General features: G+C 44.2%; 1 protein-coding gene across 1 annotated transcript in view; it reads right to left on the reverse strand.

The window, feature by feature from the left end:
* Window positions 1-463: 463 nt before the first annotated feature.
* The window catches only part of LOC143294986 (toll-like receptor 2 type-2), an 18,051-nt gene continuing 1,014 nt past the window's right edge, over window positions 464-17,500 (reverse strand). The window contains exons 2-5 of the mRNA XM_076606517.1: window positions 9,406-11,492; window positions 4,133-4,370; window positions 1,861-2,148; window positions 464-1,004 (exon numbers count right to left, since the gene is read on the reverse strand). Coding sequence (XP_076462632.1) covers window positions 729-1,004; window positions 1,861-2,148; window positions 4,133-4,370; window positions 9,406-11,453 — 2,850 coding nt within the window. The 5' untranslated portion in view covers window positions 11,454-11,492 and the 3' untranslated portion in view covers window positions 464-728. The remainder of the gene's footprint in view (window positions 1,005-1,860; window positions 2,149-4,132; window positions 4,371-9,405; window positions 11,493-17,500) is intronic.

Consider the following 17,500-nt stretch of genomic DNA (forward strand, 5'->3'; position numbering starts at 1 on the left):
AAAAAAAAGAACAAAGAAAAATGGTGGCACTGTCAGTGTAGCGACGCGCTCTCCCTGCTGAGAACAGCCCAAATCTCACACAGATAAATCTGTTGTGAGTAATACAAATGCAGCAAATATTCACAGTCATGTCAAACACCGCTGTACAATTATATCAATCGTTGGTTCCGACACTCCATTACCATCCTATTCACAGCCATGTTCAACACTACTTTACCGTCATATCAACCGCAATGTATAACACTGTATTACCATTCTATTCACCGTCATGTCTAACACTGCTTTACCATCCTGTTCACCGTCATGTCTAACATGACTTTACCATCATATTCACCGTCATGTATAACACTCCTCTATCATCACATTCACAGCCATGTTCAACACTGCTTTACCATCCCGTTCACCATCATGTATAATACTGTTTTACCATCCTGTTCACCGTCATGTCTAACATGACTTTTACCTTCATCTTAACCGTCATGTATAACACTCCTTTACCATCATATTCATCATAGTCTAACACTGCTTTACCAACTTATTCACCGTCATGTCTGACACTGCTTTACCAACTTATTCACCGTCATGTCTAACACTGCTTTACCACCCTATTCACCGTCATGTCTAACACTCCTTTACCATCATATTCATCATAGTCTAACACTGCTTTACCAACTTATTCACCGTCATGTCTAACACTGCTTTACCACCCTATCACTGCATGTTTCTCGTCACGCCCCCTCCTCCCCAACAATGGCCTCGGCCAGCGCTCTCCAGGCAGGGTGGTGGGCGGGGGCCATGGGGTGCACGTGGAAGATGTGGTGGTGGGGCACGAGGGGCAGCAGCAGCTGCAGGGAGGGCATGGGCTCTAGCGTGTCCGGGTTCTCCAGAAAGACCACGATCACCCGCTCTGGGGTCATGGCGGTGATGCAGCGTGTGGCCTGTTGGACGGCGAACCCACAGGCCCACTCGTCCCTGGAGAAGTCCTGGGTCACCAGCAGGACAATCTGGGACAGGGGAGGGGGGAAAGGCACTGTTATAGATACATACATACATACATACATACATACATACATACATAGATACATACATTTGATAGATGAAACCAGTCATTTAATCATCACTACCCAAATGCATGGATGGATGGATTTTAAACATTGTTATTACAGTTTTCCTGGACTGTGTTCCATGTGATTGTACATGTTCGCGCGTGTGTATGTGTGTGTTTGTGTGTGTGTCTATGTCTGTGTGTTTCTATGTGTTGGATGGCAGTTGTGTGGCGTTATACATGTGCAAAGTGTGCATGACATGACATTATCTCAGCAAGGTCTCCCCCTCCTTTTCTCAAAGTCATTCTGTCTCTTCTTACTCCATTCACCTGAGCTGCCAACAACAGCACCAGTCTTACATCTCTTCTCACGGAAACACCCCTTTCTTCACAAAACACCTGATGCCTCTCTTGAGACCAGACACCTTGCTCCTCATCAACGTCAGAGTTTCCTGTCTTCGCTTCTCACGCCTTTCACCTCTTTTCTCATCAGAGTAACCCTGGTATATCATATTGCAGCATTCTTATTCCCCTTTTCCCACAAATCTTTAATACGATTCCTTAATTCAGAAGGAAAGAAGGAAGGAAGAAAAGAACGAAGGAAAGAAGGACACTGAAAGGCAGCGTGAAAGAAAGAAAGAAAGAAAGAAAGAAAGAAAGAAAACGATAAACAGCAAAGAAGAAAACGAAAGAAGAAAAGAACGAAGGAAAGAAGGACACTGAAAGGCAGGGGTGAAAGAAAGAAATAGAGAAGGAATGAAGATGACAAACAGCAAAGAAGGAAGGAATGAAAGAAAGAAGGAAGGAAGGTAGACCTTCCAGCTCATGTCGATGTACTGAGCGATGTTCTCCGCCATGCACATGGTGGGCAGTTCTTCAACGTCCTTCAGCAGCAGCCTCAGATGTCTGTGCTGACGTAAGAGTTCTGGCAACGTCCGACAGGCCCACATGACGTCACGATCGGTGTCGGCGTACACCAGGTAGGCGTCTCTGCTGAAGTCCCGCTGTCTGTCTGGAAGCTGGTGGCGTCGCAGCACTTTCCAGGTGTAGCGCAGCAAGGTCCAGTGACTGCAGATCACGTGACTGACCACCAGAAGCAAGAGCTGGGGAAAGAAAGAGTTGGGAGTTTTCTCTCTACGTCATCTCTCTCTGTCCCCCCATCCGTTGCCATCTTGGTGGAAAATCTCGGCTTCATGTCTCACCTTCCTATCTGAACACACATTTCCCTTGCAGTTTTCTAAGGTTGTGTAAACAAAGTGAGTCTATGTTCTAACCCGGTTTTCGGTTGTCTGTGTGTGTGTGTGTGTGTGTCCGTGGTAAAATTTAACATTGACATTTTCTCTGCAAATACTTTGTCAGTTGACACCAAATTAGGCATAAAAATAGGAAAAATTCAGTTCTTTCCAGTCATCTTGTTTAAAACAATATTGCCCCTCTGGGATGGGCACAAAAAAAAAAAAAAATGAAGCCTAATTGCATGCAAACTGCATTTACTGTTATATTTAATTTTTTTTTTGTATTCTCTAAACTTGATACTTTGATCTGATATTCTGACACAACAACAAGAGCAGTCATTATTATCATTTTTTGTTCAAACAGGAACTTCTCATGGACGTTTTATTTATTTTGCAAACGTTTTGGTGCAGATAGTAAAAAAAGGAAATTACTCTGTAATTAATGCTAGGGGACTTAATTTGCTTTAAACTGATCTTTCTCATCTTAAACATTACATTTCTTTTCTTTTCTTTTTTTCTTCTCTCAAGCTTATCCATCATATTTAATACAGAGCACTTTTCAACCATTTTTAAAATCTCTTTTTTCCCTCCTAATGATTCCTTTACAGGATAAAGCGCGTGAAGCACAAGTGAGTCTTGAAGGCTTTGCCTCTTGTTCTTTCTATTCCTCTATGCGCTGTCATCTTGGTGGACCATCTATTTTTCGTTTCACACATTCCCTTCTTCATCCCCCCTGTTCTTCTTTTACCTTTCTGTCATCTGTTTTCTCAGCTTACTCCAATGAATCCTCTTTTCCTTGTCACCTCTAACTCTCACCTGTTTTATCTTCATTTCTCAGACCCCCCTCTCCCCCCCTCCCTCTCTCTCTAGGCTAAATAGTAGAGGTTGATGATAGAGATGACAGAGTGTGGTTGAAGATGATGTATGTGTGCTTGTATTGGACACATGCATCTATAAACAATTAATTCACCTTGTTCTAGAAAAGCTTATTGACAAGAATTGTTTTATTTACTGTTCATAGTTTGTTCTTTTTTTTTCTGTTCAATACACAACGCTGCAATTGAGAATTATGTCCCCTTGACATAAGGGCTGTAGATAGGCCAATGTCAATAAATAATGTCTGAAGCGTCTGAAGCGTCCTCTCTCTCTCTCTCTCTCTCTCTCTCTCTCTCCTAGACACCTACCCTCCCCACTTCCTCCCTTATTTCCTATCTCTCCAACCTGCCTCAAACCACAACCTTTCCAAACCAGTTCGGCCACTCAGCTATGTCATTCATTTCAGTCAATTCTGTCTGTATTATCCTAGTCAAGTATCTTCTAGTCTGTGATATTTTGCGTGAGTTCATCCGTAAACAGTGAATAAGACCCTGTCGTCATTTCATAGAAATTCTACGGTTAAAGACACAGAGGGATAGCAGGGATTTCTATTCATGCTTACAGAGAGAGGGTTTTAGATTTCAGTTCAGTGGCAAGGACTGCCTCTTAACTCCAGGTACGTGGCTGATTGCATGCGCAGGTGTATCCGGACATACACATAAACACACAATGAGCGTTTGGTCATACTCGCAATGAACCCCCCCCCCACCCCCACCCCAAAAAACAAACAAACAAAAAAACAAAAAAACAACTAAACAAAGAACTCACATTAACTTTGGTAACGTCAGAAAAATAAACACTGATCAGAATAGTGAGAAATCAGGTAAGGATGTTGAATGTGCTTGTGTCCTGGGGGAAAAACTGGGGAAAGATTTGGGGAAAGAACCATAAAGCCTTGGATTTTGCAGGGCACACCTTAGACAGAGACCCATTAGGTCTTCAACTCAATCTGTTTCACCTGCCTGAAGCCACTCACCTGAGTCAAGAAGAGACCCAAGGCCGCCCCAAACGCCTTGACGCCCACACACGTTCTCCAGTGAGGCAAGAACGCCGCCAGCACTTGCTGGGTGTCAGCCATCTCCCCTGTCTCCAGCGTGCATGAGTAGTTGCCTGCAACACCTTCGCCATCCAGCAACACAGGCGTGTCCCTCAGCCACATAACCATGTCCAGAGTAGTGCACGTGCATACAAACGGGTTGCCGATCAGCCTGACTCTGTTTAAGACAATCAGAATGTTACATTGTTAAGAAGGTCATTGAGAAGTAATGGATGCTTTCTCGCTTGGTTGAATCTGTTTCGACTTTTTGGTTTTGTTTGCTGGCACAATGGATTGAATGTGAAGTGCAGGAATATTCTCGAAACTTGGTGACAATAGGAAGAAAGATCGAAGGTACACGCATGCATGTGTGTGTGTGAGTGTGCATGTGACTGAATGCGATTTTGAGAAAGAAATATAACTGAAGAGAGAGAGAGAGAGAGAGAGAGAGAGAGAGAGAGAGAGAGAGAGAACAAGAACAAGAACAAGAACAAAACCTTTTATCTCCAGGCCTCTGGCCCCTAGAAAGAGGTCAAAAGTACACAATATGGTGATCACGCAGTGACAACAAAATGTAAAATACATACTAACTTAAACCTGTAGAACAAAAGTGCTTCTTGTGCATAGTAAATTAATTCTAACTTTATTCATTATTGTCACATAATTCCTGTCGTATCTTCAGGGCATTAAATATATAAAAGCAGAGCTTACGAATACTGTAAACAGAAACATTCTTCAGAGTTCAGACGTTTCTGCTGCAGGTTATTGTAAAGGGCACAATTGTTTATAAAATTGTTTTCATCTTCGACCACGTTACAACGTTTACATGCGTAATTTGAATTACATTTGAATGTTCTCCTGAAAAATGATCCATTTATTGGGAGAAACCAAGCCATAAGGTTACCAAACAGTCCCTAAAACACTTTTTATCCACAAAGTTAAAATATTGCTCACACTGAAAACCAGTTTTAGACAGTTTGTAGTTATGATGTATATCTTTAGACATTACTGACTCGTCTCACTCTTGCAAAAATAAATCTTTCATTCTTTGCTAAAATAATGTCAAAAAAGTTTGCTCATAACCAACGCCTTCTTGCAACCAGACATATCCAGCATTTTGTCCCTTTCGTCCAGGTAAAACATCAAATATGCCTGTCTGGGTAATCGGTGCACAATCATATTCAACAACCTTAACCAGTACTTGATACACCTTACAGCACTATTTATATACAGTGGGTAACGTCCTAGTTCGCCGCATGCAAACTTGTTTGGTACTCTAAGTGGAATGTTCAAAAAACGTTTACATGAATGAACCTTCTCAATATTATCAAGTTTGTTAAGACTCCTCATTTCAGAAGCGTACACAAGAATGGGTTGTACCTGGGCATAAAATATTTTGAAAAAAACATCCTTTAGAAATATCATTCAGCTTCATAATATATTTTATATAGTCAATACATGCATGTTTGCCTTTTACTGCTAAAGTCTCTACTTCTTTGTTTATACTCATTTTTGTCATAAAAACAAACCCTAGATAATTATATTCATTCACAACTTCTAGAGCATTTCCATCGAGATTCCACTTTTCATATCTTCCCCAAAAGTCACCTTTTCGAAAAACCATCACTTTAGTCTTGTCAGTATTTACATTCGAAAAGAGTGTTTTACATGCATTATTCAGAATATTAATTTGATTTTGCAGACCAGTCGCAGTGTTACATGGCAATACTATATTATCCGCGAACAGGAGAATGTACAACTCTAATAAATCATGGAAAAACTGAATTCCATGAATACCACTGATTTCAATTGCTGATGCAATTTCGTTAACAAACAACGAAAACAATATAAGGCTTAACATACATCCTTGCCTTAGGCCAACGGGACAATAACAAAAATTCAGTTAACTTATCTTCATTCGTACACAAGACATAACACATTTATAAATAGCAATGATAGCCTTAATAAATTTCCCATTTATACATTTCTGAATCAAAATATCAAAGACTGACATTGCACAGAGTCAAATGCTTTTCTCAGATCAACAAAACATGCGTAAAGCTTACCTCCCTTTTTTGATAAAGATTTCTCAATAACCACGTTCGGAGTAAAAATATGATCTGTTGTGGCACAACCACGCCTGAATCCAGCCTGTGACTCTGTTAGCATATCATTTTCTTCAGCCCATTTGACAAGTCTTCCGTTTAGCACTGATGTATAGCATTTGCTAATAAGACTGAGCAAAGACACGCCCCTATAGTTGTCTGTTGAACTACTATCTCCCTTTTTAACCCTTTCGCTGCCAGGAAAATAAGATTTAAGTGAAATCTATTTGCCAGGGTTTTTTCACAAAGAACGGGTATAAATTTTCCAAAAATTCTGTGCTCTTTGTTATTGGAGAAAGACCCATAAAAGTATATATTTTCTGAAAGGTAAATGAATAAAGAATACAAAACACATGCTGTTTTCCCATTTTATATATATTTTAGTGACATGCTGTTGTTTTGAAATCAGTGTTTTGTTTTTTGTCACATTTTCAACTTGTTCATTACAAACATTAGTCAGGTAATTAGCACAAAAACATCATATTTTCTGGACAAATGGATATCTGCAAACACAAAATCATACTAGAACAACCACAATATATATATTTTTTTTTTAAGAGATAGATACACAATACATTGTGACTTCTCCAAGTGATAAGATGGATGTGAGGCCACGCCCCCTCAGTCTCCACCCCCTCCTCCTCACCCCTCTCACAAGGTCACTTGATTCAGTTCTCATCAGACCGCGTTGGCTGCGTGCCAAGAATATCGCTCTGCTGCTAATTCGGTCATCTGTCGTCTGCTAACGTCAGTACAGCCGGCATCACTCACTGACAGTCGCATCTTGGCCACTCTCTTCATTATTCATTTATTTTCTATCAGATCGTCCTATAAATGTTCATCCCTATCTTCTCCTTCGAATTTAGGCTTCAATTCTTTCTGAGCATCAGCTAAAGAAAGAAATCATGGTTGATTTAGTTCGTCACGATCGCATGTCTTGAGCACGGCGTCAGTCCGACATTTTGTTGAGCGAGCGAGGAGAGAAGTCAGGCAAACGCTTGGACAGTGACCCAACCAAAACGTTCAAATAAAGGACTGCTTCATGACGTAGATGGGGTTTCTGGCTATGAATAGAATCTAGAGAGATTCCCCAGGCTAAAGCTACCACTATTTTTGCCAAGGAAGTGAATGCAAACCAGGGAAAAGTCAGAATATTTCGATGACGAGTTATCTCGTCATGCAGGCAGCGAAGCATACATGCTTGCCATGACGAGTTATCTCGTCATGCAGGCAGCCTAGGGGTTAAAAATTGGAACAATTTTTGCCTTCACCCATTCATCTGGATACGTGCTCTTATCAAACAGAATGTTAAACAGTTTTGTTAAAAAATGCACAGCAATATCATCAGCTGATTTTAACATTTCTGCCAAAATCCTGTCTACACCACAAGCCTTGCCTTTTTAAAATTTCTTGTTGTTCTGAAATAGCATGACTGAGTTCATCAGATATATTTGATTCCTCTGGTTGCACTTCACTAATGGCTCTGCTATCAGTAGTTATAAGCTCGTTCTGAGTAAATACATTCCGAAAGTGTTCAAACGATTCATTTTTTTTAAAATGTCTTTACATACTCCTATTTTCCTTCTTCCAGACACTTGCTTTGCTTCTTTCCAAAACTGTTTGCTGTCTTTGCTCAGTGATGCTAGACGTCTGGCTTTATCACGTCTATAGCTGACTTTCTTTACCTTACATAAATCTCTGTAGGAGGAAGACAACTCTGCAACCTACGCTTTGCAGATGACATTGACTTACTGGGAGGGAGCAACCAGGAACTCCAAGATCTGACAGACAGGCTGACTGATCGCGCAGGCGCTTACGGCATGGAAGTGAGCGCTGAGAAAAGCAACGTGATGGTCAACAGTAACACCACCGCCCACGCCAACATCACCATGAATGGCCAGGAACTTGAAGAGGTGGAAGCCTTCAAGTACTTGGGAGAAACATTTACAAAGGACGGCAGGTCGAACACAGAAGTGAAGATCCGCCTCGCAACAGCAACATCAGCGATGGCAAAACTGGACAAGATCTGGAAGAGCAGGAGCATTTTCCTTGCCATCAAACTCAAACTGTACAGATCCTTAGTGCTCGCCATTCTCCTGTATGGATGTGAAAGCTGGACACTGTCAGCTGAGCTTGAGAAGAGGATCCAAGCATTTGAGATGAAATGCTACCGAAAGCTGCTCCGCATCTCATGGGTCGAACACAAGACCAACGACTATGTCCGGAGCAAAGTCGAAGCCTTCGCCGGACATCAAGAACCCCTCCTGGCCACCATCAAAAGGAGGAAGCTGGCCCGGTTTGGCCACGTGACCCGCCACAACACCCTGTGCAGGACCATCCTGCAGGGCACCACTGAGGGCGGAAGAAAGAGGGGAAGACCAAGGAGAAGCTGGACAGATGACGTCATGACCTGGACTCATCTGAAGATGACAGAGCTGGTGTCAGAGGCCGAGAGCAGACCAGGCTGGAGGAGAGTGACGTCCGCTGCATCCCTTGTGTCCCCCGCACGACCCAGTGGGTCACGGGACAAAAACGTAAAGGTAAAGGTACATAAATCCTAATATTCCTTCCAAGCTTGCACATAGGGTAATAGGTGCTTATCATCCTTGGTTTGTCTTAACATTGTTAACAATTGTCTGGCTTTGTGTTTTGCATCTTTACATTCAGCATCAAACCAAGGGGCATCTCGCTAATCACTCCCAACACACACACGCTTCCTCATACATTCACTCGCTCTCAACAATACATTACTGAATAGCTCCAAAGCCTCATTAACACTATAATCCAAAAGACATATTTTGTAAATCGTCTGAACAAAGACTTTCTCTGAAACTGTTCTCCTTTGTTTGATCCCAAGCAAATATATTAATCCATTTAATATAATTTCTCAGTATAAGCAGTGTCTTCACTTTGAGCAATTGTAAATGACACAGGGAAATGCGGTGTGTGTGTGTGTGTGTGTGTGTGTGTGTGTGTGTGTGTGTGTGAGATACAGAGAGAGAGAGAGAGAGAGAGAGAGAGAGAGAGAGAGAGAGTTTGTGTGATCATTTTCTATACCCCTGACTCTCGAAAAGAGAAAACAAAGAAAGATGTGTAAAAGACAAGCACCTGACTTCATGATGACTGGCCAGCTGATCCAGTGCAGCTCTTTCACTGGCCGTCAAGGTAGGCAGCATGTTGCGGGACAAATCCAGCCACGTCAGGTTGCCATGGTAACCCAGGTGGATGGGCAGGGACTGAAAGCGATTGGCTGACAGCTTGAGGTGCGTCAGACGTGACTGGGCCTGAAGCATGTCAGCAGGTAAGTGCAAGAGCTGGTTGAAGGAGAGGTCCAGGTCTTCCAAACGGCGCAGATGTTGGAAGAACCTTCTCCCATGGCGGGAATAAAACTGCTGTGAGGCCCCAAAGTTGGACAGACCCAGACGCTTCAGACCAACCAGGTTGTCCAGCAAGGTCACACTGAGGTCACGGCAGTAGTTGAAGTTCAGTTCCAGGGTTTCCAAACGCTCTAGGCCATACATCGTGCTTCTGCAGTTGGCCATGCCATTGTAGGAGACATCTAGTGCTCGAAGGTTATGGGCGTGGTGAAAAGTGAGGTTAGGAGGAAGGGGGCTGAGATGAGCGAATACAGCTGACACATTGGCCAATACTAAGGTGGGGGGAACATTTATCGTAACGCTGTCTAAGCCCTTGGGCACGTCACTTACAACATGATCCGTACAACCGTTGCGCAGAGTGCACATGGATTCTGGGATTGAAAAGATGTTCTGATTTTGTATTTGAACGGTTTGAATACGGGGAAAGAATATGCCCATACGTACAAATTCAAGTGTGTCACCATTTAGTATGTTTTCTGAAATATCAATATGTTGGATACATTCTGAAAAACGAGAACCATTTTTCGTCGTACTACCTGTTTTAATTCTTCGTAATCGCGAATCTTTTGCTCGGATGGTTGACACGCAGATGTTCATTAGAAAACGCGTGGATTTTGTGTCCACAAGGAATGACAAAGGCCCCCAATTTCCATTAAACGACAAATCAATCTCTGACATTGTTTGATTCTGAAGTCCATACAATGACTGAAAGCCAATAATCGGGTTCATGTAATGAGCGCCCGTGATGCGAAGTATTGTCAAGTTCAGAAAATTGCAAAACGCACACTGTTCTATCGATATTAAACTGTAGCACCCAGTCATAAGAATGACACGCAGAGATGAATAACGAAATCCATAGAATGTTTCATTCGTTATACGACGAATGTTACAGTTATAACCAAGATCTAGTGTCTCCAACTGTCGCAAGCCAGCAAAATCCTTGCCAAAGTAAGGGTATAAAAATGTGTCAATAGCCAGGTAGCGAAGCGAAATCAGGTTGTTAAACACATTTTCTGGATACTCTCCTATGCTGCTCCCGTCGTTGTTTTGCAGTCTGAGGTCTCGCAGAGATGACAAGGCGCTGAAAAGGCCGGGAGGGAGGACAGACGATGTCATTTCCAGCTGGTTGTTGGACAGATCCAGAGAAAGCAAACTGCTCAGTCCTGTCAGTGCATCAGCAGCCAGCTTCCTCAGGAGATTGGCCTCAACGCTGAGCCACGTCAGCTCGTGCAATGAGAAGAACGTGTCACTGAGCAGCTCGCTCAGCTGGTTGTGGCTCAGGTCCAGTCGCTGGAGACTTGACAGACCCTGAAAAGTGTCTGTAGAAACGTTCCTCTGCAGCTGGTTGTGATGGAGTTTCAGAGACCTGAGAGATGTTAGGTGCACAAAGGCGTGGGGATGGATGAGTGTCAGCTGGTTGTAGCTCAGGTCCAGGCTCTCCAGACGGATCAGCGCACTCAGCACGGATGGCTCCACTGTCTGCAGAAGGTTGTGACTGACGTTCAGCTGGCGCACCGTCCGCATCTCTGGAGAAGTAAGACCTCGAAGGGACGAGATGTGGTTGTAACTCAAGTCCACAGAAGTGACCTCTGCAGGCCAACTGTCAGGGACCGACGTCAGTCCAGCATGGCTACAACTGACCACAAGCTGGTGGTTTTCCTGGAGAAGTGGACACGAGACACTGTTACAGACAACGTTGTTCCAAGACAGGAGCAAACAGCTGATGATGGTGAGAAGGATCACGTCCCTTGCCATCACTTCATCAGCCGTCAGGTACATGTCTTCACTGACTGGAACCAGCCCAGAAGACGGCACACACTGAGGAAGAACAACGGTGCACGTGTTAATCGTTCAATGAGTCACACACAGAGCGGCAGACTGGTTCATAGCATGTCGAACTTTATGTTCACGTCCGCCATCAACATGTTGTCGTCATATTAGCATGCTATTTACTACTACTACTACTACTACTACTACTACTACACACACACACACACACACACACACACACACGCACACACACACACACACACACACACACACACACACACGAGAGAGGAGAGAGAGAGAGAGAGAGAGAGAGAGAGAGAGAGAGAGAGAGAGAGAGAGAGAGAGAGAGAGAGAGATCGGCACGCACGCATACAAAAACACCCGTTCTGTCTCTGTCTCTTTCCCTCCCTGAATTTCAGAAGTCCATATTTTCCCCCTGTTTGCCAAACTTAAGTTTCAACATCAAGCATTGTTTTTTCGTCCATTTCACACACGGTACTAACTGCTAACATAATTCTACGGAATGAATAACAAGGCTAAGCCTTTATAGATCAGATGTCATTCTTGCTGTGCAACAAACAACTCGAAAGCTCCTGGGTGTTGGGGGATGGGGATGGGCGAGATGGGGGTGAGGGGTTACCAGTACATATATAACGATCTAGATATTTTTGCTCACCGTAAAAAAACGAATATAACTGAAAGTTTATGTGCTGGAAACAGAGGAAGTATATTTTACTGAGAACGGCACATCGATCGACATTTTATTGTTTTACGACCAGATTTATCAAAACTTTTCCCTATCTTTATCACGAATTTCCTGTTTCGATAAATCGTAACACAGTCAACCTCCAAACACATTTTCGGGCGTAGAGTACAAGATAAGCACTCCAGACACTTTGCTGACGATCAGAAACGAGTGTTGGTAACCGAGCGTTCTGAGTGCTTTCAAAAGCACGCCATATCGATGGGACTTTTATAGTTCTACGATCTTATTGCACAGATCAATCAAATTTTCGAACTTTCTCTTTTTTCATCCGACTTTCCGGATTCGATAAATCGTAACAGAATCGCCAAACATGATTATATTTGGGCGTAGTATACACGACCATCACCACGAACAAGCGGTTCTTTGGCTGACTCGTGATCCGATGTCTAGGCGGAACCTGTGAAAAAGAACTCATTTGATGACTAATGCTTCTCTCCAAATATTGTTATCGTACTTACTTTTCGATGACTCTTGCTGAGTGTGGTTTTGTTAGATATTTTGTTTGCCAAACATCACCCTTTTTGCTTGTAATCTGTATGTATCACAGACGTCACCACACTTACTTACTGAGATGATAGAATTATTCTAATTCTGATTCTGATTCCTATTTTTTCTTCATGCGATTCGGTTCTGTGCTTATCATTTATCCGCCAAAATGACGGGCGCAACAGCCGAGAGGTTAAAGCGTTGGACTTTCAATCTGAGGGTCCCGGGTTCGAATCTCGGTGACGGCGCCTGGTGGGTAAAGGGTGGAGATTTTTCCGATCTCCCACTTCAACATAATGTGTAGACCTGTTTGTGCCTGAACCCCCTTCGTGTGTACACGCAAGCAGAAGACTCAATACGCACGTTAAAGATCCTGTAATCTATATCAGCGTTCGGTGAGTTATGGAAACAAGAACATGCCCAGCATGCACACCCCGGAAACGGAGTATGGCTGCTTCCATGGCGGGGTAAAAACAGTCATACACGTACAAGCCCATTCGTGTACATACAAGTGAACGTGGGAGTTGCAGCCCACGAACGAAAGAGGAAGAAGAAGAAGAAGAAGATCCACCGAAACAGGCTTGTTCACGGTGATATCGCTGGGCTGGAAATGAGGGGGCGGGGAAAGGTGTTTGCGCGGTTTCAGTGGTTATCTGTGTGTATGCTGTTCATCACAGTCAGTTCAGGAAAGCAGTTTATTTCCGAAAATGATACAAATTTTCAGACATTTCCTGAAATTACTGCATCCAGTCGTTTCCAGGTAACAACTGAAAACGGTTACTTTGTTCTTCTTCTCGTTACACGACCAACATCGACTTGCCGATGACTCTGTCGTGGTTCATGCATGCTGGGTATTTTCGTGTCTCCATAACCCACCGAAAACTGACATGGGTTACGGGATCTTTTTTAACGTGCGTATTTGATCTTCTGCGTGCGTATACACACAAAGGGTGTTCAGGCACTAGCAGGTCTGCACATATATTGACCTGGGAGATCGGAAAAATATCCATCCTTTACCCACCAGGCGCCGTTACCGTGATTCGAACCCGGGACTCTCAGATTGAAAGTCCAACGCTTTAACCACTCGGCTATTGCGCCCGTTTTGTTGTTGTTGATGTATGCTTCCCATTCCCATAACTGTGAAACTGCATGTTTGGTGCATATCTGTTATGCATGTGTGGGTGTATGTGTGAATGTGTGTCTTCATGTTTTACATTTATTTGCTTATTTATCATCATTGTTGTCTTATTTATTTATTTATTTTTTATTATTATTATTTTATTATTGTTACCATTACTACTACCTTTTTTATATATCATAATTATTTTTTATTTATTTACTTATTTATTCATGTAAGCGTATCTATTATTTATTCACCTTTTTTTTTCTCAAGGCCTGACCAGGCGCGTTGGGTTACGCTGCTGGTCAGGCATCTGCTTGGCAGATGTGATGTAGCGTATATGGATTTGTCCGAACGCAGTGACGCCTCCTTGAGCTACTGAAACTGAAACTGAAGCTTCCCATTCCGTTCGCCTGATTTTCAGTCGATGAGTGAAATGTTTGGACGGTGAAAGATTCAGATTTAACTCACTCAGTACGGCCAGTCCTCTCTTCTCCTCTACACAGACCCCTCGGATGTCCAGTGGGTGTCTGAATGACCCAACCTTTAGCTTCCGTCGTCAGAACTGTGGTATTCTTTGTCAACATTCACCTCTTCAGTATAAGAGCCTTCCGCTTGCGATATTTTGATGATGGTAACTGGGGTGAAACGCTGTTAACGTCGTCTCTTTCGCCGTTCGTATGGAGAGAGTTAACCGATGTCACAATGATGGGCAGGTGTCTGTGATCTGTGTAACAACTCGGTGCTGTATTGCCAAGCGTCTCAGTTGGCTTCAGAACATTTTCAGGAAATCCTGTATAACTGTGAAAGCAAACAGAGGACCATGATACCAGCTGTCAGCTCAATCACTTTCAGTTTCAGCATCAAGGTGACAAAGCATGCGGTCTGAAAAATAGCCCTTGTAGCTCCTTATGCTGATGATTCTTGATACATTCATCGATAGGCCAGATTCGTTGCTCGATGAATGCTGAATCATACTGATATTGTCAAATATGAAGCGAATCATAACCTTGTATGGAAAAAAAAAAAGCATGCGGTCTGATCCATACGACAGTCCCCCCCCCCCCCCCCACCCCCATCTACAGCACAATATTGTATTGCATAGTATTACTGTCACAATGGATTTCTCTGTGTAAACTGTGAAATTCGGGCTGCTCTCCTCGGAGGTAAGCGCAACACTGCAGTGCAACACTTTCCTTTAATGTTCTGTGTGTAAGTGTATTTGTTTTACTATCGGAATAGACTTTTCTACAAAATTTCGCCACGGACAATGTTACTGTTGCCGTGCACAAAGCGCATGCTACACACGGAACCTCAGATTATCGTTTCATGAGAATGACTAGCGTCCAGACCACCATTCGAGGTAGGCCCTACAGTGGAGGGGAAGAAAATACTAGCGAGTGTGGAATTCGATCCCGCACGCACAAATTCTCTTGCTTCCTAAGAGGACGCGTTACCAAGGGGCCACCAGTGTCTATATGCAGGGAGTACTTCAAAGTACTTCAAAGGATTGCCGGCGACTAAACTGGCACTCCTACCGCTCCCTTCCGGGACTGGTGAGGCGGGTGGCTAGACACCCTTATGGAATCAAAAACGAGATCCATAAAAGGGCGTCGGCTCAGGAGAGCCACCGACGGCCATCTAGCTCCACCGTGCTGTGTGCATGCCACACGCAGTTGGTCCCCGGGGTGTGTTTACCCATGCATGCGAAGTCTGGATTCGGCAGAATCTGCGGAAGAAACCTATCGGTTCAACGGAGAGGAAGGCGGTTACAGCAACGCACTGTGGAGTGCAGAGAGCAAATGAGACACCGAAAGGATATCTTGGTCATCCACTGCATCCGTGCTCATCCTCAGGTCGTCTCGACTTAGTCTTGCCACTGGAAATTGGTGGACCCGGACGAGGGAGTGAGGTTGATGTTGCGCAACTCCTCTTCACTTTAAACAAACTCATCGCACGATATGAAGAGGTTCTATGATGCCTTAAAAGAAGTCTACAGCCCCACATCCTCAGGATCATCCCCCATCCTCAGTGCAGATGGGAATACCTTGATCACCGAGAAGGAGAAAATTCTCAAACGCTGGGCTGACCACTTCAACAGTGTCTTAAATCGCCCTTCCTCCATAAATGATGAAGCCATAGACCGTCTCCCACAAGTCCCCATCAACGAGGCACTGGACGATCCGCCAACACTTCTTGAGACCCAGAAAGCAATCCGTCTGCTATCCAGTGGCAAAGCACCTGGCTCAGACTCCATACCAGCAGAGGTCTACAAGGATGGAGGCACTGTGCTGACTGAGAAGCTCCATCAGCTGTACTCACTCATATGGAAAGAAGAGACGATCCCCTAGGATTTCAAAGATGCATCTATCATTCACTTGTACAAGCGAAAGGGGAACCGGCAAGACTGTGATAACCATCGGGGCATTTCCTTGCTCTCCATCGCAGGCAAGATACTTGCCAGGATCCTACTAAACCGCCTCACAGCACACCTTGACCAAGGTCTTTTGCCTGAGAGCCAATGTGGATTCCGGAAAGAGCGCGGAACCACCGACATGGTGTTTGCTGCAAGGCAGCTGCAAGAGAAATGTCAGGAGCAAAATGCTGATCTGTTCTCCACCTATGTCGACCTCATTAAGGCCTTCGACACCGTGAGTAGAGAGGGACTGTGGAAGATCATGGCCAAGTACGGATGCCCTGGGAAATTTTCTTTCCTTGGTCAGCCAATTCCATGAAGGCATGCAGGCTCGAGTCCAGGACAATGGCGAAACATCTGCTCCTTTTCCTGTCACAAATGGTGTCAAGCAAGGCTGCGTCCTGGCTCCAACACTGTTCAGCCTCATGTTCTCTGCAATGCTTACTGATGCCTTCAGAGATGGCGATGTTGGAATCGGCCTAAAGTACCGAACAGATGGCAAGCTGTTTAACCCCAGAAGGCTTCAAGCAAAAACGAAGGTCATGACAGACATCATCAGAGACTTTTTGTTTGCTGATGATTGTGCCCTCAACGCTGGATCTGAAGTTGACATGCAACTCAGCGTGGACAAGTTTGCCACTGCCAGCAGGAACTTCGGCCTTACCATCAGCACGAGGAAAACTGAAGTTCTCCATCAGCCAGCCCCAGGGAAACCCCACGTTGAGCCCAACATCACAGTCAACGGTCAGAGACTCAGTGCGGTGGAGCGGTTCACATACCTTGGCAGCACACTGTCACGAAATGTGACAATCGACGATGAAGTGAACGTCAGGATTGCAAGAGCAAGCGAAACTTTTGGTAGACTCTATGCAAATGTCTGGAAAAGAAGAGGCATTGGTCTTGAGTCCAAACTAAAGGTCTACAGAGCAGTAGTTCTCCCCACACTACTGTACGCCTGTGAAACTTGGACAGTGTACCAACGACATGCCAAGAAGCTGAACCACTTTCACACAACATGCCTCAGGAAGCTACTGAACATCAGTGGTAAGACAGGACCCCAGACACGGAGGTGCTTGCAAAAGCCACCCTTCCCAGCATCTTCACCATCCTGATGCAGTCCCAGCTTCGCTGGGCTGGACACGTGGCGCGCATGCCAGACCATCGGCTGCCCAAAAGGCTCTTCTATGGCGAGCTGCAACAAGGGAAGAGATCACACGGAGGTCAGAAGAAGCGCTTCAGAGATACTCTGAAAGTCTCTCTGAAAGCGT

This window comes from Babylonia areolata, chromosome 20 (genome assembly GCF_041734735.1).
Source record: "Babylonia areolata isolate BAREFJ2019XMU chromosome 20, ASM4173473v1, whole genome shotgun sequence".
Classification (NCBI taxonomy): domain Eukaryota; kingdom Metazoa; phylum Mollusca; class Gastropoda; order Neogastropoda; family Buccinidae; genus Babylonia; species Babylonia areolata.